We start from the raw sequence: 21,348 nt of genomic DNA on the forward strand, positions 1-21,348 counted from the left end.
CAAAGTATTTGGTTCTGTACTCCCGCGTAGAGGTAAAAAAGCGACAAAAATACCTCGTGCAGTGGTACCTGACCAGACAGCCAAGTCCTACCTCTGGAAGTAGTTCCGGTGAATTACTAACACCTACCCCACCACCGGTTCAACAAGTGTCGAATAATCTTCCACCTGGATGAACGCTCGACTGCTCGTCCTTGGATCTGACCCCCAACGTTCTCTCCGTTAGCCTGTGGTGTCCCAGGTGTCCCTGCCAGGTGCTCGTCTGAAACAGTTTAAACTTGACCCCGCCTCCCAGTTCCTGTCTTTATCTTCTTCTCTTGTCTTCTGCTTCTGCAAATTCTCTTCCCTGATACCCTTCTCCCATCCCATAGTATCCGACATCTTTGTCCAGAATCGCAAACATGTCGTCCTTCACCGAGACAGATCAGCTCGCCATCAACACCATCCGTGTGTTGGCTGTAAGTAATACCCTTGGCACTCTGTTTTACGCCCTCGGTGTTCTCCAAAAATCCCAATAAAGCAGTCTTGCAATTCCCCGCGCCTCGTCATGGGGAGCAGCGAGATTTACCCCGCCAAGAGTTATCATCGCAAGAACCAGTTTCTCGAGCCTCAACCATGGGCTACGGGCTTGCGATGTGAACATCGGAAACATTAAGGGATCCTCACTACGATATGAAGCAGTTATGCTGACAGCTTTCCTGATCAGGCCGATGCCACCGCGCATGCCAACTCCGGCCACCCTGGTGCCCCCATGTAAGTTGCGCCGACATCTCAGCTCAAGTGGAAGCTGCGGGCTTCTTCCCAGCGTAATATTCACTGACATCTTTTCTAGGGGCATGGCTCCCGTTGCCCACGTTCTTTTCAACCGTTTCATGAACTTCAACCCCAAGAACCCCAAGTGGCTCAACCGTGACCGCTTCGTTCTCTCGTAAGTACAAATTGCCCCGCACCGAAAACGGAGCTCAGCGAGCCCCATGGGAGGAAGCATTTGACTAAAACGCCTGCCTCTTTTCCTAGTAACGGCCACGCCTGCATGCTCCAGTATGCTCTCCTCCACCTCTACGGCTATGCCCTCACCATCGACGACCTCAAGGCTTTCCGCGTAAGTGCCCACTCTTTCTTGGCGGAAGGATACACAAGGCTGACACAGCATCGCGCAAACAGCGTATCGACAGCATCACCCCCGGTCACCCCGAGGCCCACGACACCCCCGGTGTTGAGGTTACCACTGGTCCTCTTGGTCAGGGTATCTCCAACGCCGTTGGTCTTGCCATTGCTCAGGCTCACACTGCTGCCGTCTTCAACAAGCCCGGCTACGACCTCGTCAACAACTACACATACTGCTTCCTTGGTGATGGTTGCTTGATGGAGGGTGTTTCCTCTGAGGCTTGCTCTCTGGCTGGTCACCTCCAGCTTGGCAACCTCATTGCCATCTGGGATGACAACAGGATCACCATTGACGGTGACACCAACCAGGCCTTCACCGAGGACGTTCTCAAGCGCTACGAGTCCTACGGCTGGCACATCGTCACCGTCTTGGATGGCGACCACAACCTTGACTTGATCGCTGATGCTATCCAGAAGGCCAAGGAGGTCACTGACAAGCCTACCCTCATCCAGCTTAAGACCACCATTGGTTTCGGCTCCAAGAAGCAGGGCACCCACGATGTCCACGGCTCGCCCCTCAAGGCTGACGACATCAAGCAGCTCAAGGAGAAGTTCGGCTTCAACCCTGAGGAGAGCTTCGCCGTTCCCCAGGAGGTCTATGACCTTTGCCACAAGGCTTCCGCCAAGGGTGCTGCTAAGGAGGAGGAGTGGAACCAGCTCTTCGCCAAGTACGCTGAGGAGTTCAAGGCTGAGCACGACGATCTCATCCGTCGCCAGAAGGGTGAACTCGCTGAGGGCTGGGAGAAGCACCTCCCCGTCTACACTCCCGCTGACCCCGCTGTCGCTTCCCGTAAGCTTTCCGAGAATGTCCTCAACAAGATCTTCGAGGCTGTTCCCGAGCTTGTTGGTGGTTCCGCCGATTTGACCGGCTCCAACCTTACCAGGTGGAAGGGTGCCATCGACTTCCAGCCTCCCGCCACTGGTCTTGGTACCTACGCCGGCCGTTACTTCCGCTTCGGTGTTCGTGAGCACGGTATGGGTGCCATCATGAACGGTATGGCCGCCTATGGTACCCTCATCCCCTATGGTGGTACCTTCCTCAACTTCGTCTCCTACGCTGCTGGTGCCGTCCGTCTCTCTGCCCTTTCTCAGGTCCGCGCTATCTGGGTTGCCACCCACGATTCGATCGGTCTTGGCGAGGACGGCCCTACTCACCAGCCTATTGAGACCCTGGCCCACTTCCGTGCCCTCCCCAACTGCATGGTCTGGCGTCCTGCCGATGGCAACGAGACCAGCGCTGCCTACTATGTCGCCCTTACCTCCAAGCACACCCCCAGCATCCTCGCTCTCTCTCGCCAGAACCTTCCCCAGCTTGAGGGTTCCACCATCGAGAAGGCCATCAAGGGTGGCTACGTCCTCCACGAGGTTGAGGGTGCCGACGTCACTCTTATCTCCACCGGTTCCGAGGTCTGCATCGCCATCGATGCCGTCAAGGAGCTCAAGGAGAAGCACAACATCAAGGCTCGTGTCGTCTCTATGCCCTGCATGGAGGTCTTCGATGCTCAGCCCAAGGACTACCGCCTCAGCGTTCTTCCCGACGGTATCCCCTCTCTGTCTATTGAAGTCATGAGCACCATGGGCTGGGAGAAGTACTCTCACGAGCAGTTCGGTCTCAACCGCTTCGGTGCCTCCGGTGCCTACCTTGATGTTTACAAGGCAAGTACTCCCCTTCCAATTCCGTCTTTGTTTTTCAAAGGCGTGTTTACTAACACTTTTGCGATTTACAGAAGTTCGAGTTCACCCCCGAGGGCATTGCCAAGCGCGCCATCGCTACCATCGACTTCTGGAAGGATGTCCCCAACATCCGCTCTCCTATCAACAGGGCTTTCCAGCAGCTCATTTAAGGAAAAAAAGAGTGTCGTTTCGAGGTTAATGGAAGGGAGCGAGGAAAGGATCGGGAAATCTTGGTTCGGATTTATAAATAAGGCAATATTAAGAGCGCGGGCGACATTCTATCAGGAAAGAATGTCAGTCCATGCTTTAAGAGGGTCAGGCGCGGCAACAAAAGCCGCCGCCCTCATGAGACGAGTGTTATGAAAATAGAATCCATTTAAAAAGTTCACATAGCGTTATGTTAAAGTATCGCAGTTCGCTGATCCCGCTGGACAAGCAGACGCGCAAGGTATCGTGTTTGATGCTTTGGTATCAACAGTCATGGTTAGACGCTTTTGGTGAGGTCAGTTTTATCGTGGTGTTTGGTGCCGTGACAATGAGAACCCCTGTGGCTCGCTAAATGCGACACCCCTGCCGGTCGATGTTACTGGCGGCAACCAGATGCCAGCTGGCCGCTCAAGGCACTGTTGCAGCTCCCTAGCATGTTGCCCGCGATGCGATAGCTTGGGAGCCCCAGGAAGCGACAACAACCACCAATCCAACGACAACCGGACCTGCTCTGTCCTGTTCTATCCATTCCGAAGCGCGTCCATTTATAGTGACGGTTGACATTAATCACAATCTCTAAAATCACTTCCAAGCTAGTTGAATTCTTGCGGAATTGCTTCTATTATCAGCAAATACCAGCAACATCATAGAGCTAGCTAATCATGACGGACGAAGACAAGGCCAAGGCCGAGAAGGTCGCTGCCGCTAAGAAGAGGGTATAGTACCGTGCTTGGCTATGTGTAACACTTCGAAGCTTAGCCCACATGTACTGACAATTACTCCTTCAGCTCGAAGCACTGAAGAAGCAGAAAGCCAAAAAGGCCGGCGGCGCATCCAAGAAAGAGGAGAAGAAGGAAGACAATCCGCCAGCATCCGAAGAAGCCCCTGCCGAGACTCCTTCGAGCCCCAAAGATTCAGTGAACGAGACCGAAGAACAACCATCCGAAGAAGTCACATCCCCGACGGCTGGCGAACCGACAGCCGAGGAGCCCGCGGCGACTGATACAACCACCGCTGAAGAGGAGGAGGAGAAGGCTGAATCCCCGACTCCTTTGCAAACACCAACACTCTCCTCTCTCGCCGAACAATCGCGAGCCCGGTCAACTTCCTTCCGCAATGCCTCCATCTCGGGCGCCCCCGGCCCGCTGTCCCCCAGCTTCCTCAGCCCAGAAGGCGAGACCGCCCCTGACATCTACCGCAAGCACGTCAGTCGCATAGAAGAGCTAGAGAAGGAAAACAAGCGACTGGCCAAGGAAGCCGCCGACGCAGAGAAGCGGTGGCAGAAGGCCGAGGAGGAGCTAGCAGATTTCCGCGAGGCGGAAGATGGCAAGCAAGGCGGGGAGGGGGCCGAGAACGTGGAGAAGCTTAAGAACGAGCTAGCCGCGCTGCAGCGCCAGAACACACAGCTGCAATCGCAACTAGCGCGTGCAGGCGGAAACGGGGCCGGAGGCGGCGCCCACGGCCGCTCGCCGTCCATCTCGGTGGGCGGTGGCGGGTCGCCGTCGGCTGCGACGGCGCAGCTCGAAGCGCAACTACAGAGCAAGTCGGCGACGATCGAGACGATGGAGCTGGAGATGTCCAGGCTGCGCGCGCAGGTGGAGAAGCTGTCCGCTTCGGCGTCGGGGCCGTCCGAGCAGATTGCGGCGTTGGAGGAGAAGCTGGCGAGGGCGGAGAAGGCGGCCGGGCTGGCGCAGCAGGAGCTGGCGGATTTGAAGCAGAATTTGGATAGAGTGTCGAAGGAGGCGGTCAAGGAGGGGTCGCAGCGCGCGTCGGCGGAGACGAAGCTACGGACGCTGGAAAAGGAGGTGGAGGAGGCGAATAAAGCCAAGGACGAGTTGGCGAAGAAGGCGGAGGCGCTGGAGAAGAAGGTCGCTACGCTTACAACGTTGCACAAGGAGCAGGATGGCAGGACACAGGCTCTCAGGAAGGATAAGGAACTTGTGGATAAGGAGGTGGCGGAGTTGAAGCAGACGGTTGAGAAGTTGGAAGAGGAAAACCTGAAGCTACGGAAAAAGGACGCTCGGGAAGGCGGCGGTGTAGAGGAAGGTCTGGATGAGCTTGAGGAGGAGGGCCGTCTCAAGTTGGAGAAGCGTATCAGAGAGCTTGAAGCCGAGAACACCGATCTCAGGAGGGGCATCTGGCATGAGAAGAGGAAGGAGCTGCAAGTCGGGCCTGAGGCGTTCGAGACTGTCGACCTCGGCGGTGGACTGCACTCGTCCGCACACGGCCACCAGCACCACAAGAGCCGGGGTGGGCTGGGGGACTTCTTTACGAGTGGCCTTAATGCGCTCACCGGCGCTGCGGGTGGCAGTGATCATCATCATAGCCACGGCGGTGCTCTTGATGAGTTGCTCGAGGATGATGACATGGAGTTTGATGAGGAAGCATTCCGTCGTGCACATGAGGAGGAACAGAAGAAGAGACTTGAGCGAATCAAGGAGCTCAAGAGGGCGCTGAAGAACTGGGACGGCTGGAGGCTCGACTTGGTGGAGAATAGGCGGGGTGGTGGTGAGGGTATTGGTGAGATATTCGAGGTCTGAAAAGAAGGGGCCGGGTCTGCGGTCATTTACTCTGGAATATCAGTTTCCTAGCCTTCGTATGATGCAGGCTGTGAATAGAGAACACTCATATCGTAATGTGCTATGCAAGATTCATGTTGTACAGCTAGCAACGATTCCGAGGATGTAATATTTGTTCGGTCGTCTATTTTCTTCTTCTTCTTCTTCCTCATCTTCTTGCACGTCTCTTGACACATCTTGCGAACTATCAATCGTCGACACTCCGCAATTTATCTATTTCCGAGAACTTTTCAGTCTTTTGCCAGTCTCGAGTAAGACTATCTTTCCGCCATCGCATAGTGTCATCTTTTCCATCAACACCGTCTTCTCCAGTCTCAACCCCTCTTCAATGGCATGAGTCCCTCTCTAGCCTTTCTTTCTTGTGACTACATCAGAGGCCTTACCTGCTCGTTCCCCCATTCATCCTGCTCCGTTCTTGCCTGTGTTCATATTATCTGTCTTCCAGCGCATCCTCTCCTCCTCCTCAACGCGACAGTCGACACGCGGCTACGCGGCTACGGAAAAAAATCGGGCTTTCCTGAGCTGATTTCTCCGGCGTCGTTGCTGTCGGGATCGAGCAACGCATGTCTGCCCCTACGGGCGTTCCCAACTTCTTACATCTACCTAGCCGTAACGAGGGAAGAGGGCGGGTACTTCGTAGGAAGGTGACGGTTGATATATAGGTAAGTATAGAAGGCTCCTCCTTTCCCAAGAAAGAGCTACTGCTCGTGTAGAAGGAAGCTGTTGTGAAAGGGCATCATGCGATGGCTGTCAAGGCAGGAACATGATGTCAGAGATAGGCCAGACGGAAGGTTGGACGTCTGTATGCTGCAATAAATTGTGTATATAAACCCAGCCCCCCTCCTCAAAACACACTTGTTGGTTCCATTTGCTCGTCACAATAATCACATGACCGATTTGCTTTTTTTTGGCCTTTACTCATTTGCCTTATATTCACTTTTTCGAATTTACGGACGGCTTCTTTTCCCCACCAAGATCGCAAATTCTCTGGCTTGAAGCACTTTGCGAGCTTGCTCTGGCGAAGTCTCATTTCCACTACAACTGGGTTTGTATGTTGTCCCTCCAAGGCGTCAAAGGTCTACGTCAGTGAAGACAGAAGTCCTAGTCAATTCATTCGGTGAGTTTCCGCCAGAATCGATGCATCTATCTTCCATCAATTTGGTTTATGCCATGGCGGGTCCTTAGCAGAGGTACCTAGCTATCTGTCGCTAACACGTTGAGATAGGGCAGAGCTGTGAATTTACATTGACATTAGGGGGGACCGAACAAGGTCTTTCTTCATCTTCCGCATATCGGTACATGGTTCATCTTGAAGGGCACCGTGCAGTTCACATAAGTTTCTCGCATCCATTCGAGGCAAAATGAACCCTGCCAACAATGTAGCTGAATCTCTACGTCGTCTCGAAGAAGAGGTGGAGCAACGACAAAGTATTCTACGTCTCATCAACCTACCCGACAAGACGTCCGAGAAAATCTACACCGACAAAGTCCGACTCCTAAATGGACTTCATGCCGTTGAACAACTGGAATTACTCGGAAGCGAGTTGCTAGACAACTTTTCCATCGATCAGTTTGGCAGAATTCAGGTTCACACCCCTGACTCGTTGTGCAAAAGCTTCGCGAAAGAGTTCATACATGTCAGAAAAGTAAGAGAAGCCCGGTCAATCTTGATGTCGCTTGTGAAGGAGCTCCTCCACGATATCAGGGAAATCTGGCGTGCAGAAGGTCCCAGATACCCCGAGCATTTCCCGTGGTTCACGCTCTTATGGGGTGTCCAGGAGCTTGGGAATTCCGAACATCCCATCCCGGAGACCATATTGGATAGCGCCGCAGAAATTGTTGGCACTTTCTGCCACAAAATACAAGGAATGAAAGTGCTTGCACAAAAGACGTTACTTGAAATGCAATTGTCAGAAATCAAGAGTGGGAGGATCAGTGACATTTGTCATGCCTTTGGGTTACGCGACGTTGATTGGCGAAGCATAGAGGCTCATCTTTTGAGAGGCGACCGACCTACTCTGGAGACATATGTTGAGGGGAGGATTTCTCTATCGGGGAATCTTGAGAAGTTTCTTCAGACTGCTTCTCGCGTTCGTAGCATTCTCGAAAATTACCGTGTGTTGTTTATATTTGGCTTCAATCCCGAGCAATCATGAAGCTGGGAGTTATGTTGGACTGGCAAGATCAGTATGCCTTCGCTCCGAGAAGTGTCGTTTCCGCTTTGAGAATTATCTGCTCGGAACGAAGCATCTTAGCTGCCACCATCTGGCAGTGTTCGTGTATTTGTAAGATCATCGGTACAGGCAGACAATGGGAGGGAAATACATAGGTAGCACGAGATTAAAAAACAAGACCAAGTCTGTCAAACTTGTGGTGTCAAGATCGATGACACGGGGTTTCCCGTGAGGAAACCACGAGGCACACGATGGGACCCGTTGAGGGAAGCAGCTACCTCAGGGCATGAGCTGCATATAAGGCCCGTCAACGGAGCCTTCAGCTCTCTCAACAGTTAGAGAATCAACATCATGACATTCATCATCCATCGGGTGCTACGCTGGTCCACGTATCAATCGAAGCCTGGTCGATCAATGTCAGCGTTAAAGACGAAGCATTATAGTTATTAGACGCTCCAGGGGAGCAAACGTCTTGTTTCTCGTTCATCTCAACTTTGCTATCTCGTCTGAAGGTGTACTATAAAAGGACCTCTTCTTCCTCGAACTCAAACGCAAACTTCTCTTCCGTTCCAAGAACCGTCTCGAGCTTTGGTTCTCGCCAAGGTAGCCTCAGTTGGCCAAAGCAGTCCCCTCCGCTACCTACATTAACCTTGTCAAGGCCCTTTTGTTCTCACAAGCCTGGTGCTCTCAAGCCACTCATTTTTGCTGCTTCGGCAGCAGGCAATGGGAACCTGATTACCACGACACACTCAACCCTCAGACCTTCGACCCTGTGACTACCCCAGCCTTGATCCTCGTTCGAGAGAATACGGAAGGCACATCGCGCCGTAGGACTGCATTTCAGTGACATATTTTATTATCGACAAGTATTTTCTCTTTCGCCTTCGTTTTATCTCCCATTCGTCGGGTCAAGTTCACCCTCGGTAACGTTTCGCGACCAAATTCTTCGAGCGATATCAGATTTAACTCAGACTATAGTAGATAAAAGTTATACTGTTGGAAGTCCGTGCCTAGGGCCGTCCATTCACTGGCCTTGCCCATTCACTGGCACTCCCTTCCTGGGTATTTAGGCTGCCCTGGTTTCCGTTTCTCCTCTTCCGTTAGACAACTCCAATCAAGCCCTTTTTTCATTGTCGCTTTTCCAGCCTCCAACATATACCTTCTACACGGCCAAACTGTTGCGCAGAGCAGTACAGGATTGGTTTGGTCTTATACGACGTGCTATTGACTCATACCACCACCATGTCGTCCTCGTCACAGCATGGTGCTTCTCGGAAGCGTAAGCGTGACGCAGCACAAGACTCCGAAAGCCAGGGCATCGACGACGCGAGGAAGAGAATCCATCGTCTGACGCGGATCTTGGAGGAACCTGACTCAAGTCGTATCTCAGACGAAGCAATTCTTTTCAACGCCACCAGCGCCATTGAATTCATGGACGATTTCGAAAAACTTGTGACTGCGACGGACATTTCCATCTCCAATCCCAGGGACATCCTCGAGGAAATTGGGATGGACGGCTTCGGCCGCCTCTTCATTAAGAGGTGGAAGCAATCAGATCACACTTACCACAGTATCTTTCGCAACATTTCTTTTGTCATCGGCAATAGACGGGATGCGCTGAAAGCCGTTAAGGAGCTTCTTGGTCAAGTTCACAAATTGCCTGGGATTAGTCCATGCATCAGCATTGTGTGGGACTTGGCGTCATTTGCACACACAGCCGCCGAAAAGGAAATGCAGAATGTGGATTACCGGGAGTTTCTGAAGCTTTGTGATAAAGCCGAGGAGAAGCTCGGGCAGAAAATCTCAGAAGTTGAGCGTATGATTCAGTTCTACTCGAAGCTAGACATCAGGGATGCTTGGACGGTAGACACATTGAAGAGCACCTCGATCTTTGAGCTACTTCAGTTAAGGCCTGATGATGTGAAGGCACTGAACGACCTCTCCAGTGTTCAAGAGACCGCTGCTTTTCTCAAAAAGAAGCTAGAGCCTTTCAAAAAGCTTCATGGGCTGATTGAAGCTCTTCAAATGGAGCTCTGAGTGTTGACCGTATTTGACGGCAAAGCAACCAGGAAGTTTACCTGCCACTGGGACTACCGAAAGCGATACTATTCAACTTCCAGATTTGATCATCGATAGCCATATTGGATCACCAAGCAAAACACAGACACTCAAATTCCGCGGCCTACAAACAGACAACGGCATATTACCCAAACTCACGCCTCATAGTCACGATCATCGATACATGTAGCCATATCGGTTCACCAAGCAACACACAGACTCTCAGACTCCGAGTCCTACAAACAGACAACGGCATACTACCCAAACTCACGCCTCATGGTCACTTACTTCTAGTTTCTCCCGGCCTGTTTTTTTTCTTCTTCTTCATTCATACCCGTCGGTGTCTATCCCAACGTGTTTAACGACCAAGTTTGAGACAACACACACTCTCTTTTTCTTCCCAGTTCAGCTGACGACATGACACGAAAGTCTGATTCAACCAAGCCAGCCTTTCCTTTATCCAGCCCAACTGACGACAGTATTCGTACATCATTTTAGCCATCGACATCTTTCAGGTAACAGACACAGGAAGATGCGAGGCTGACCTTACAGAACCATCATATCTCGGTAGAGAAGACGCAGCGGCCTCGGGATTCTGTGAATACTCGGCTATCTAGACAACGAACCCGGAGATATGATTGACTGGTTGACAGTTGAGGTGAGCTATCTTCGCAGTAGTTGGGCTGAGGTTTTCGCAGATAGCTAGTAGGCAGATAGTCAGCTACGTCAAGAATCTGATTTTGTCCATCAGCTTTGCGAATTAAGCGCCCTTCGTATTTTTCATGCTGCGTATCATGGTGGCCTCAATGCCCAAAAGAAAAGAAGGAACAAAATGCCATGCCGAATCCACATGATACACGACATAGCAATCATACATCATCACCTGGTAGACGAACTGAGAACGGGTGTAAACAGATAGTGAACATTAAGGATATCAAAACGTAAAGATATGGGTGATTTGACCTTCACTCAAGCAATCCTGCTGCCGCACCAAGCCGTTTCCATGAACATCAACACGGCAGTGCTGCCTCGCTATTCATGGCATGGAACAGGTACCTATCTGTATATGAAACCAAAAAGAACAGCCGTATATCGACTCATATCAGATCATAACATGCTCGGTTTAATAAAAAAAAAAACACAGTAGTACATCAAGACGGCGCCGCCCCAGCAGTAAACAACTCTGCACCCGGCCTCCTCGCCCTCGCCACATCCTTCGCACCACCATCCACTTCCGCACCAGTCGCGGTCGCGGTCGCGCTAGCAGGCGGTTCGCTCTTCTCCTCAGTCAAAAGCGGAATGTTATCCAAACTGCTTGTGCTCGAACCCGAACTGTCATTGCTGTCAGTGTTGTTGTTGTTGTTCTTGGTCGGCTCACCAAGCCTCTTGTTCTCCTCCTCCTGCGCTCCGGCATGCGGCGTCAACGTCGGGCTATGCACCATGCCGTCAGGGCTATGCTGCCACTTTGCCACCTCGGCCTTCATGGCCTCGAGCTCCTTCTGGAAGCGCTTGCCGAACACGTCGATGTAGTATGTAGACCCGTTGTATACGGACCATGTAAACACGCCCATGAGAAAGACGGCCGACAGCCAGCGGTAGTAGAACCAGAGCGGGCAGGGCAGCATGGTCAGGACCGCGTACGTGTACTGGATCAGCATGAAGGCCGGCTCCTGCAGGGAGTCGGGCAGGTTCAGGATCGCCTTGCCCAGCCAGTTTTTGGAGTACGACTTGCGCAGCCATGTGAACGAGGTGGGGCGGCCGGCGGCGATCTTGTCGCGGCGCCGGACCGTGATAAAGAAGTAGTACGCGAGCTGCCAGATGGCGTACGGGATCGTGGACCAGGCCAGCATGGAGATGACGTTGGCGTAGGCGGTCGGGGAGCCGGGCGGAGAGGTCTTGATGGTCCAGATGGACGGAAAGCGCTTGCGCTGTTCGGCTGGGTCGAGGAGGTGCACAATGCAGTGCAAGGTGGCGCACGGCATGATGTGAATGAAGAGCGAGGTGACCTTGTCGAGACTGTGAAAGACCAGGGAGTTGCGCCACATGATGATGGCTATGGCATTGTTGCCGTAGGCTAAGCAATAGACGGCGGTGAAGAGGCGCTTCGAGCCAGGGAACACCCACAGGCTGAGGAGCAGGAGGAAGTTGACAAAGTAACAGAGGTCAGCAAGGAAGTAGTGGTAGCCCTGCTTGTGGTAGCGGTAGAACCGTATGGGCATGAAATAGAGGATCTGAACAGTGTACCAGATATGGAACCATTCGGGGAAGGCGCCGATCAAGTAACCGCTGATAAAGATGTTCATGACGCCGAAGATGAAGGCTACTTTCTCGCGGAGAGTGATGACCTTGGTGTCGTTCCAGCGCTTTCCTAGCTTATCAACGTTGACGCGCATCCGCTTTTTGTATCGCTCCAGCTGCTCCTCGGCCGTGGGGACCCGTTTGCGCCATTCATCTACCATGCGCTCTCGAGCGATCGCACTCTTTTCTTTCAGGGCCTCGCCGGACTTGCGCATCTTCTCTGTTCGGGCGTGGATGCCTCTTTGCAACTTCTCCAGCTGCTGAGGGAGCGCGAAATTATCGAGAAGGTCGAGAACAGTCAAGCGATCGAGAGGGGGAAAGACATCCCACTCATCGTGAAGAGTGCTGCTTATGCTACCCGAAAACGACGAGTTCCTCGATAATACGGCTGGACTTTTCGGGGTCGTGACATCGAGAGTTGGGGTATTCGGATCATGTTCTCCGGGCGAAGAGTTCAGAGGCGGTGTTGAGGGGGTGTCTGGGGTCAAGATGGCCTCGCCATCGGTAGACGGTGCGCCTTCTGACTTGTGGCTCAGTCCCGACACCGGGAGACTGATCTCCGGTTCCGCCAGATCGGCCATGGTTGGTGATTCGTGTTCTATATGTTCTTGCTCAAAATACGACAATGTTATCCAAATGGGTGATATGGAAGGAATAGGGTTTCTGTGAAGGGGCAATGGGTCAGACTAAATCCGCGGAGACATGATGGCCATCGCAGGGAAAGATGGTATGTTCATGTTTGATATGTACTAGTCGGAACCCCTCATGTGGTGGAGATTTACTTACACAGCCTTCAAATGGCGACGTCAATAGATGGAGAAGGCTTGTCGGGTACCATAGGTAGTGTAATTGGCGGAAGTGAAAGCGGCAGCAGGTGCTTTTGGGGTCGAGGGGATGTCGTAGCTATTTCTAGATGATCAAATGTGGAGCACCAAGCTCGAGACGAGATGATTGTCGTCAAGATTGGGCTGCAGCGCGTTGCAAAAGTTGTGTTGTGTTTCCAGCATGCAGGCAGTGGCGGGTCGGGGATTCTTGTTGGCTCCCGTCAAACAGCTTTGCAGGGAAAAGAAGAGACGGGATGCACCGGAAAATGACATATGCACACGTGAATTATGGTGATATCGCTGCAGATAGACTTCACGATACTGAACTCGGCGTGGAGGATAGATAAGAGACTTGGATAAGATGGATACACGTGGTCTGAATTTGATCAGATTAAAGGCTGGGGAGATGGGGAGAAAGTAGATGATAAAAAAAAAATTGGACCACGTGTGACTCTCAATGTCTCGGATTTGAACTGGAAAAAGAAGAAGACCTTGTGACGACTGACGACGGACGGCGTGTTAGTGTCGTTGGTGCAAGGTCTCCAATGACGGTTCTGACGGTGTATGGATGCAGGTTCTCCCAGCATGTGATGCAAGCAGGCCTAACATTGGCAGAGAATGCGACCATTGGCGCGCTGACGTTATGGCTGCAGATTTTAGTGTATCAGAACTTAGAACCCTGGAAAACTGCCACAATCTGTCGTGTCAGTCGAGCCATTTACGCCACATCTTGGTCGTTTTGCTGTCAACCGATGAGAGTCACTGAACTCTATCGAGCACAGAAGGTCCTCGTCAAGAGATCCGAGAAGATCCGGAACATTGAAAGCTTGATTTCGTTTGTTTCGTAAGGCTGGAAAGACCCGTAGCATCCTTGGCTGTGAGTACGAGTTCCACAAAGGCAGGTCCAGAACATCGCTGCCTCTTAATGCTCGCCGGTTAGGTGTCCTAAAGCAAGGCTAAATTTATCAGCGAAACAAACAAAAAACCTACATGTGCTGCGGATACAACCTCTACCAAGTAAGGTATCCTCGTGTTGTTCTCAAACCGTTTGGGATTTGATCTCCTTCAGCTTCCTGTGGTGTAATACTCGAAAAGACAAGGTGGACATGGCTACTTGTAAGTCATGGGCTATAACCCTAACCCCTAATCCCGCACAGCTCGAATGAACTGAAGCGTTGGATGGTCCAAGCGCCCATCTGTCTGTCCTTCAATCGCTCCGAGTGCCTGTGCAGCACTCCCCCACCTCCTGCAGGATGCGACAGATGCTCTACCTTGGCGACCTGCCCTGGGCAAATTATTGGGGAAACGAAGTCGCGACACTGGATTAACCCGGTCGACCTTGTTGCCGCTACCGCGCCCACATCTGCCTGCGATTCCAAGCTTGGTTGCGATTCCAACCCATCGCACCACCCTCGTCCTGTTTACGCGCCTTTTGATGTTCCCCGATCGCGCCGCGGATTCATGTTGGAGCGCGTCGAGTCTCCATTTCTAGCGAGTATCGTCTGCGCTAGCTCAACAACACTATAACCAGTATTCCCATTCGCATACCTTCGGCGCGTCCTCCTGCAGGACATCAACAACCGCAAACATGGGCAAGCTCATCCGTCTCGAGCTTTTCAGTAGGTCTTGAATTCTGCTCTTCGCGAAGCACGACACCTTGGTCGCGAGCGTGCCGAAACTCACCATGTTTGCCGTAAACCAGACTTCAAGTCCTACAAGGGCCACCACACCCTCCTGTTCGGCGACTCCTACTTCACCTCCATCATCGGCCCCAATGGCTCTGGAAAGTCAAATTCGTAAGTTGCACCAGCTTGCGGTCGGTAGGGACTGCTTTCATATTGACGGGCGCGCGCCTTGCTAGGATGGATGCCATCTCCTTCGTCTTGGGCATCAAATCGTCACACCTCCGATCGACCCATCTCCGAGACCTCGTCTACCGTGGCCGTGTCATGAAAACCTCGAAAATCCAAGAAGATGGCACCGCTGCCCCCGCTACTAACGGCGTCAATGGGCACGAAGACGGCGAAGACGAAGATCCTTCCCAACGATCCTCGAGGAACGACCCCAAGACGGCTTGGGTCATGGCCGTCTACGAAGACGATGCTGGCGACGAGCAACGGTGGAAGCGAACCATTACAAATAGTGGATCCAGCGAGTACCGCATCAACGATAGAGTGGTTACCGCCCAGCAATACAACGATGCGCTTGAGGCTGAAAATATCCTGATCAAGGCGCGTAACTTCCTGGTTTTCCAGGGAGACGTTGAGGCCATTGCCTCGCAGTCGCCTCAAGATCTTACACGCTTGATCGAACAGATATCCGGAAGTCTTGAATACAAGGCCGATTATGAGAAGTTGCAGGCCGAGGTTGAGCAGGCTGCTGAGAACCAGAATTTCCAGCTGCACCGGAGAAGAGGCATCAACTCGGAAATCAAGCAGTATCAGGAACAAAAGAAAGAGGCCGAAAACTTCCAACGGAAAACCGAAGAACGAGATGAGGCCGTCATTACCCATATCCTGTGGAAGCTATATCACTTTCAGAAGGTCATGGACGAGTCTAGCGCGCAAATCCAGGAGCACCAGGAAAACCTTAAAGAGTTCCGTCGGAATGTTGAAGCCTTTGAAAACAAACTGGATGCTGCTCGCAAGGAGCAGGCTACGGTAGGACGTGAGATGGGCAAGGTTGAGAGGAACATCAAGGCCAAGGAAAAGGACATTGAAGACAAGGAAAACAGTCTTGTGCCAATCGACGAAAAGATTGCGCAAAGCACCCAAGATATGGGTGTGCTACGGAAGCGCATTGTCGAGGTGAAAAAGGACCGCGACAGCCAAGCATCTAGCATCTCCAAATTGCAAAAGGACCTCGCCACCGTGGAGAAAGCGCAGCAGCAGTTCGAAAAGCAATGGGCCGAAACACTCAAGAAGCAAGGCAAGGAGCTTAGTGATGAGGACCGCAAGGAATATACTAGTCTTCAAGCCGAAGCTATGAAGAAAACTGCCGACAACCGGGCCAAGCTGGCCAACCTCACGCGCCAGCTCAAGAGTGACGAGGTCACCGTCAACAGCCTGAAAGGGAAAATCGACAACTTTGAGGCCGCTATTGAAAAGCTGCAGACCGAGGTTCAGTCGATCAAGGATAGAAAAGACGCCAGCCAGGACGCGGTACAACAACTCCGAAGCGATATCGCCGCGAAGAAGAAAGAGTATAACAAACTCCAGTCTGAGCGCGTAAGGATAAACCAGACCAGAACCGCCCAGGAGGAGAAGCTGCGGGAAATCCTTCGCAAGCTGGAGGATGCGGAATCTGGCCGGCGTCAGAATGAGAAGGAGACAAGATTGAGGAACATGATCAGCGACCTCAGGCGCATCTACCCAGGTGTCCGAGGCCGGGTTGGAGATCTTTGCAAACCCAAACAGAAAAAATTTGACGAGGCGGTCATCACAGCCCTTGGACGTGACTTCGATGCAGTTGTGGTGGACACCGAGAAGGTTGGGATGGACTGCGTGCAGTATCTCAAGGAGCAGCGGTTTCCTCCCTTGACGTTTATTCCGCTCGACAACATCAAGGTCAACAGCTCAGTTTCGGCAGTTAAGGGCATTTCCGGAGCACGACTGACCATTGATACAATTGACTTTGATCCTTCCCTCGAGCGTGCCATCAGCTACGCTTGTGGTGGATCTGTCGTCTGCGACAATCTCCATATCGCAAAGGACATCGTATACGGTAGAAAGATCCAAGTCAAGGCTGTCACGCTGGAAGGTTTCGTGATTCACAAGGCTGGTACCATGACTGGTGGCCGTTTACCTAATGAGAAGGGCGGCAAGCGTCGGTTTGAGGAACATGACATCCAAAATCTGCAACGGATGGCACAGTCATTGAAAGACGAGGTGGCAGCTTTGGCGCACTCTGGGCGACGAACCGCCAAGGAGGATGCTTTGCTGGTTGAATTCACAGCGCTTGAACAACGCCTCAAGATTCAGGAAGGTGAACTGGCCGCCTTTGAGAAGAATCTCAAGAGCAAACAGAAAGAGCTCGATCATCAGGAGCGGCAGCTGGACGACTACGAGCCCAAGTATGAGGAAAAGCACGGTGAGCTGGAGCGGACGCGGGCAACGGTACAGAAGTTCGAAAAAGCCATCTCAGACGTCGAGGATAAGATCTTTAAAGATTTCTGCAAGAGACTGGGCTACGAGAACGTCCGTGCCTACGAAGCCCAGCAGGGCACTTTGGAACAAGAAGCTGCCCAGAAGCGGCAAGACTTTGATATCCAAAAACAACGCATCCAGAGCAACATCACATGGGAAACGTCACAGCACACGGCGACCAGCGACAGGATACACTCGCTAGAACGGACCCTACAACGGCATGAACGAGATCTCGATACATACCGACAAGAGAAAGCATCGATCGAAGAGGAACTGGCGGAAGACCGGGAGGCGCTCGAGGAGCTTGAGCAGAGTCTAGAAGAGCTCAAGGTCTCCCACGCAGAAAAGACCAAGAAGGTTCAGGAGGCCAAGCAAGACCTACAGAGGAGGAGCAGAGACATAGAAGTCAGGTTGAAGGAGATCAGCAATCTGGAGGCTACAGTTCAGCAGAGTAGTGCTCAAAAGCTTGCCCTGCTCAGGAGATGCAAGCTTGAGCAGATCCAGATTCCTCTTCAACAAGGCTCTCTCGACGACATTCCAAACGAGGACATGTTACTCCAGAAGGACCAGGATGCCATGGATGTTGATGGCGAGGATGAAGACCAGGAAGCCGAGCTTCTCGAAGCTGCCATGGACGACTACGGTGTTGAAATTAACTACGACAACCTCGATGACGCACTACTTCAAGACCCGAACGACGAAGTCGAAGAGAAGCTGCAAGAAAAGATCTCGGCCCTTACCGCCGAGATCGAGAAGCTCAACCCCAACATGCGCGCCATCGAGCGTCTCGAGTCGGTCAAGTCGCGCCTCGAGTCCACGGAAAAGGACTTTGAGGACTCGCGCGCCGCCCTCAAGGCGGCACGGGATGCCTTCAACCAGGTCAAGGACAAGCGGTTCGAGCTCTTCAACAAGGCCTTCACGCACATTCAGGAGCAGATCACGCACGTGTACAAGGACCTCACACGCTCAGACGCCTATCCGCTCGGTGGGCAGGCGTACCTGGATATCGAGGAGGACACGGATACCCCCTACCTGTCGGGCATCAAGTACCACGCCATGCCGCCGCTCAAGCGGTTCCGCGACATGGAGCACCTGTCGGGCGGTGAGAAAACCATGGCGGCGCTAGCGCTGCTCTTTGCGATCCACAGTTACCAGCCGTCACCCTTTTTCGTGCTGGACGAGGTGGACGCGGCGCTGGATAATGCCAATGTGGAAAAGATCAAGAAGTACATCCGCGAGCATGCGGGTCCTGGAATGCAATTTATCGTCATCAGTCTCAAGGCTGGGCTGTTTCAAGATAGCGAGAGCTTGGTGGGCGTTTATCGCGATCAGGACGTGAATAGCTCCAAGACTTTGACGTTGGATGTGAGTTTCTTTTCCCCCTTGTTGTTGCTGACCATTTGAGGATCGTATACTAACACGGATTATCACTACAGCTTCGCAAGTACAACTAAGTAGTCATTGGTAGTGGAGGACTTCGTGTAATGCCATGTCATGTATGGCCTCCCGTTAGGCGGCGGGGATCTGATGGTTATGTGTGTGAACTGGGTGAAACCACTTCAGGCGGGCGGGCAGTGTAAACAAATCGATCGGAAGGAGTTCAAAGGAAGGTACCATCAATCAAGTAAAGGGTAGCTCAACTGCATAATGGTTTCAAGGATAGATGTGCTTCTCTCGCTCTTCTAGTTTGTTCCTTTTAATGACCCCCCTTGCCTCCCATCCTCATATTGTGGTATCTTTTTGCTTGTGTTCAGATATGTGCTGCATTCGTCTATGTACAAATTGGCTGTGCTCAAGGAATAGAAGCAAACTGAAGCAATGACGAGTCCTTCTGTCTCCGAAGAATGAGCTTCAAACCTCGAGTTCCACTTCCTTCTCTATAATTTATGAAGTTTTCCTTTCGTGTGAAGGAAGTAACCATGCCCACTCGGTGGATTTTTCCCCCCCTACCCCAATTCTCAGATGCTTCAGATCTCTAATGTTTAAAGGAGCAGCAGCTGTTCCCACGTGTTTCCCATATCCCTCTTTGACGCATGCTTGGTTGCTTTTTTGCTGTGCGTATCATACCCAATCTTATCTGGTAAAACCAATCTGATGTAGTTTGTGGTTTCGTGCGGTAAATTTGACGTCCAAGGACCGCATGAGCCGACTCTATGACCAACCTCATATCACAGTAACCATCGTGATCATCATAGAGTGATCGATGATGTTCCCGCCAATACATGTTAAAGTTCGTATCTTTCGCCAGTCTCCTTAGAGCCTTTCATTCTCGTTCTTTTCTCCCTTTGAGTTGTGCCAGATCTGTTTACTCTGCTCACATGACATCCTCAAACTCGAGATCGTCCTCCTCCTCATCGCCGCCCTCCATCTTGAAGCTCATAGGCATGTGCTCTTCATCCTTCACAGAGATATCGCCCTGGATCTCCATCTTGACCTTCTTAGCTGGAGGTTCATCCTTAACCGCCGCTTCATCATTGACCGCCGACGACGAATCAAGCAGCGACGCAGCAGCTGGACCACTACCCTTGAATCCGCCCGTCGTCGGTACCGAGCTGGACGTGATCCATTCCGGCAGCGCGTTCTGCCTCAGCAGCTCCTCCTGCCTCTTCCTCGCCGCCTCCGCCTGCTCCGCATCATCATCGCCCGTCGAGATGATCACCTGCATCGTCTTGGGGCCCGTGTTGGCCAAACCCTTGACGGCGCTCGGCTTGTTGAGCGCCGTGTCCACCGGCACGCTAGGCGCCACCTCGTGCGTCTCCAGTCTGACGATGGGCCTGGCGTTCGCCAGTGCCAGATCAAAGTTGCATTCGGGTATGACTACCTTGTCGACCTCCTGCAGCATATCCGTCATGAACTTGAACTGGTTGTTCATCCTCGACAGCTGCTGATGCCCGGGGGCCTCGCGCTCTTTGGCCTGCTCCAGCACGGCGCCGCATCTTTGACAGGTAAACCCGCGCGAGGAGACCGAGTCGAGAACCTCCATTTGGCTCCACTGCGCTTCACAACCCACGCGCGGGCACACGTACTCCTTGTTTTCCTCGGACGGCTTGGCAATCCCTTGCATGTCCTTGTCGGTCTTGTACACCCGCCACTTGATGGCGTCGATGGTCTGTCGGTAGTCGATGTAGTAGTACGTCTTGTTCTGCGGGCGCGTCTTTCCCGCCTGGAGCTCGGGTCGCGTGTGCACGACCAGGAAGCGGGCGTCGCGGAGGCCGGCGCACGCTTTGTGTAGGTCTTTGTTGCCCAGCTTCATCAGATGACCGAGGTCGTCGTCACGGAGGCAGGAGTGCTGGACAAGGGCGTCAATGATCAGGATCTCTTGCGTGCTGTAGAAGGCGCGCACGACGCAGCGGATGAGGGTTTTGGCGATGTCCATGTTTGGCGACTGGCCCCGTTGCGGGTGCGCTCCCTTTTGTTGTCAATTTCCTTCCAGTGGTGGTGGGTGTGCGGTGTATGTTGGTTGATCAATAGGTGAACTGCTGTTGTTGGGTGACGAGAAGTGACCAGCGCTGAGAGTGACAGTATGGGACGAGAGTCGACGAAAAATAGACACCCGGCCGGCGGCGATAAGATATATTGGTGATAGTGAGCGAAAAGAAGGATGCCCGGGCCTGCGATGTCACGACTTTGATATTCCAGGTATGAAATCGAAGGATTGCCAGTCCAGCGAAAGATTCGCAGTCACGGTCCGTAAAAAGAAAGGCCGGTCGTCCAAGAACCTCGAGTGCTATAATCTGCCCAAGTTACGTTGATGGTTGAGGCACTAGAATATAGGCCCGTGGGCACAAATGAATGACGCCGGGTTGATGATGAATCAAAAAGTCGAAGTGAAGTGAAGTGAAGGTTGAGGTTGAACCTTGTGAGGCGGGTCTTGTTCCCGCTCTCTAACAGCGCCAAGCAATGCTAGTGGATGGTCCCGCAGCGCTGCGTACATCAAATGCCCGTTACGGTCCTGGCATGCGAGTGGTACGTACCTGGGATTTCACATGTAGACATTCAGTATCTGCGGCAGCGTGATCTGACTCAACATGTTTGAATATATGATTGAAAGGTATATCGGTGATGAGTTCTGTTAGCTTATCAAAAACGCAAGTTCAATGGAAACGGCGGCGGCGAGGCCATGTAACAGATTTGTATAATACGTACACATACATGAAGTTTCTCGAACAAGCGCATGGACCGCCTCCACCGAAACTGAGTGAACTGTTAAGCACAGTGCGCAATT

General features: G+C 52.4%; 7 protein-coding genes across 7 annotated transcripts; 5 read left to right on the plus strand and 2 right to left on the minus strand.

Moving 5' to 3' along the window:
• Nucleotides 1-347: 347 nt before the first annotated feature.
• NEUTE1DRAFT_115859 (uncharacterized protein) lies at nucleotides 348-3,264 on the plus strand (the record flags this gene model as incomplete). Its single annotated transcript, XM_009849661.1, has 6 exons — nucleotides 348-455; nucleotides 704-750; nucleotides 830-925; nucleotides 1,015-1,099; nucleotides 1,162-2,820; nucleotides 2,892-3,264. The coding sequence occupies 6 exons, from the start codon at nucleotides 399-401 to the stop codon at nucleotides 3,006-3,008; spliced, it is 2,061 nt and encodes a 686-aa protein (XP_009847963.1).
• Nucleotides 3,265-3,535: 271 nt separating this feature from the next.
• Nucleotides 3,536-5,747, plus strand: NEUTE1DRAFT_119876 (uncharacterized protein; the record flags this gene model as incomplete). Its single annotated transcript, XM_009849662.1, has 2 exons — nucleotides 3,536-3,761; nucleotides 3,834-5,747. 2 exons carry the CDS (start codon nucleotides 3,708-3,710, stop codon nucleotides 5,583-5,585), a joined length of 1,806 nt encoding a protein of 601 aa, XP_009847964.1.
• Nucleotides 5,748-6,985: 1,238 nt separating this feature from the next.
• Nucleotides 6,986-7,610, plus strand: NEUTE1DRAFT_37285 (uncharacterized protein; the record flags this gene model as incomplete). The annotated part of the gene is made up of 2 exons (XM_009848882.1): nucleotides 6,986-7,462; nucleotides 7,539-7,610. The coding sequence occupies 2 exons, from the start codon at nucleotides 6,986-6,988 to the stop codon at nucleotides 7,608-7,610; spliced, it is 549 nt and encodes a 182-aa protein (XP_009847184.1).
• Nucleotides 7,611-9,040: 1,430 nt separating this feature from the next.
• Nucleotides 9,041-9,835, plus strand: NEUTE1DRAFT_107346 (uncharacterized protein; the record flags this gene model as incomplete). Its single annotated transcript, XM_009849663.1, has 1 exon — nucleotides 9,041-9,835. One exon carries the CDS (start codon nucleotides 9,041-9,043, stop codon nucleotides 9,833-9,835), a length of 795 nt encoding a protein of 264 aa, XP_009847965.1.
• A 923-nt stretch (nucleotides 9,836-10,758) lies between these two features.
• NEUTE1DRAFT_144114 (uncharacterized protein) lies at nucleotides 10,759-12,735 on the minus strand (the record flags this gene model as incomplete). Its single annotated transcript, XM_009849664.1, has 1 exon — nucleotides 10,759-12,735. The coding sequence occupies one exon, from the start codon at nucleotides 12,733-12,735 to the stop codon at nucleotides 11,008-11,010; it is 1,728 nt and encodes a 575-aa protein (XP_009847966.1).
• Nucleotides 12,736-14,566: 1,831 nt separating this feature from the next.
• NEUTE1DRAFT_57489 (uncharacterized protein) lies at nucleotides 14,567-18,730 on the plus strand (the record flags this gene model as incomplete). The annotated part of the gene is made up of 4 exons (XM_009848994.1): nucleotides 14,567-14,597; nucleotides 14,681-14,774; nucleotides 14,840-18,488; nucleotides 18,562-18,730. The coding sequence occupies 4 exons, from the start codon at nucleotides 14,567-14,569 to the stop codon at nucleotides 18,589-18,591; spliced, it is 3,804 nt and encodes a 1,267-aa protein (XP_009847296.1).
• A 139-nt stretch (nucleotides 18,731-18,869) lies between these two features.
• NEUTE1DRAFT_144116 (uncharacterized protein) lies at nucleotides 18,870-20,499 on the minus strand (the record flags this gene model as incomplete). Its single annotated transcript, XM_009849665.1, has 1 exon — nucleotides 18,870-20,499. The coding sequence occupies one exon, from the start codon at nucleotides 20,497-20,499 to the stop codon at nucleotides 19,438-19,440; it is 1,062 nt and encodes a 353-aa protein (XP_009847967.1).
• Nucleotides 20,500-21,348: the final 849 nt, after the last annotated feature.

The sequence above is a fragment of the Neurospora tetrasperma genome, assembly GCF_000213175.1.
Source record: "Neurospora tetrasperma FGSC 2508 unplaced genomic scaffold NEUTE1scaffold_1, whole genome shotgun sequence".
Classification (NCBI taxonomy): Eukaryota; Fungi; Ascomycota; class Sordariomycetes; order Sordariales; family Sordariaceae; genus Neurospora; species Neurospora tetrasperma.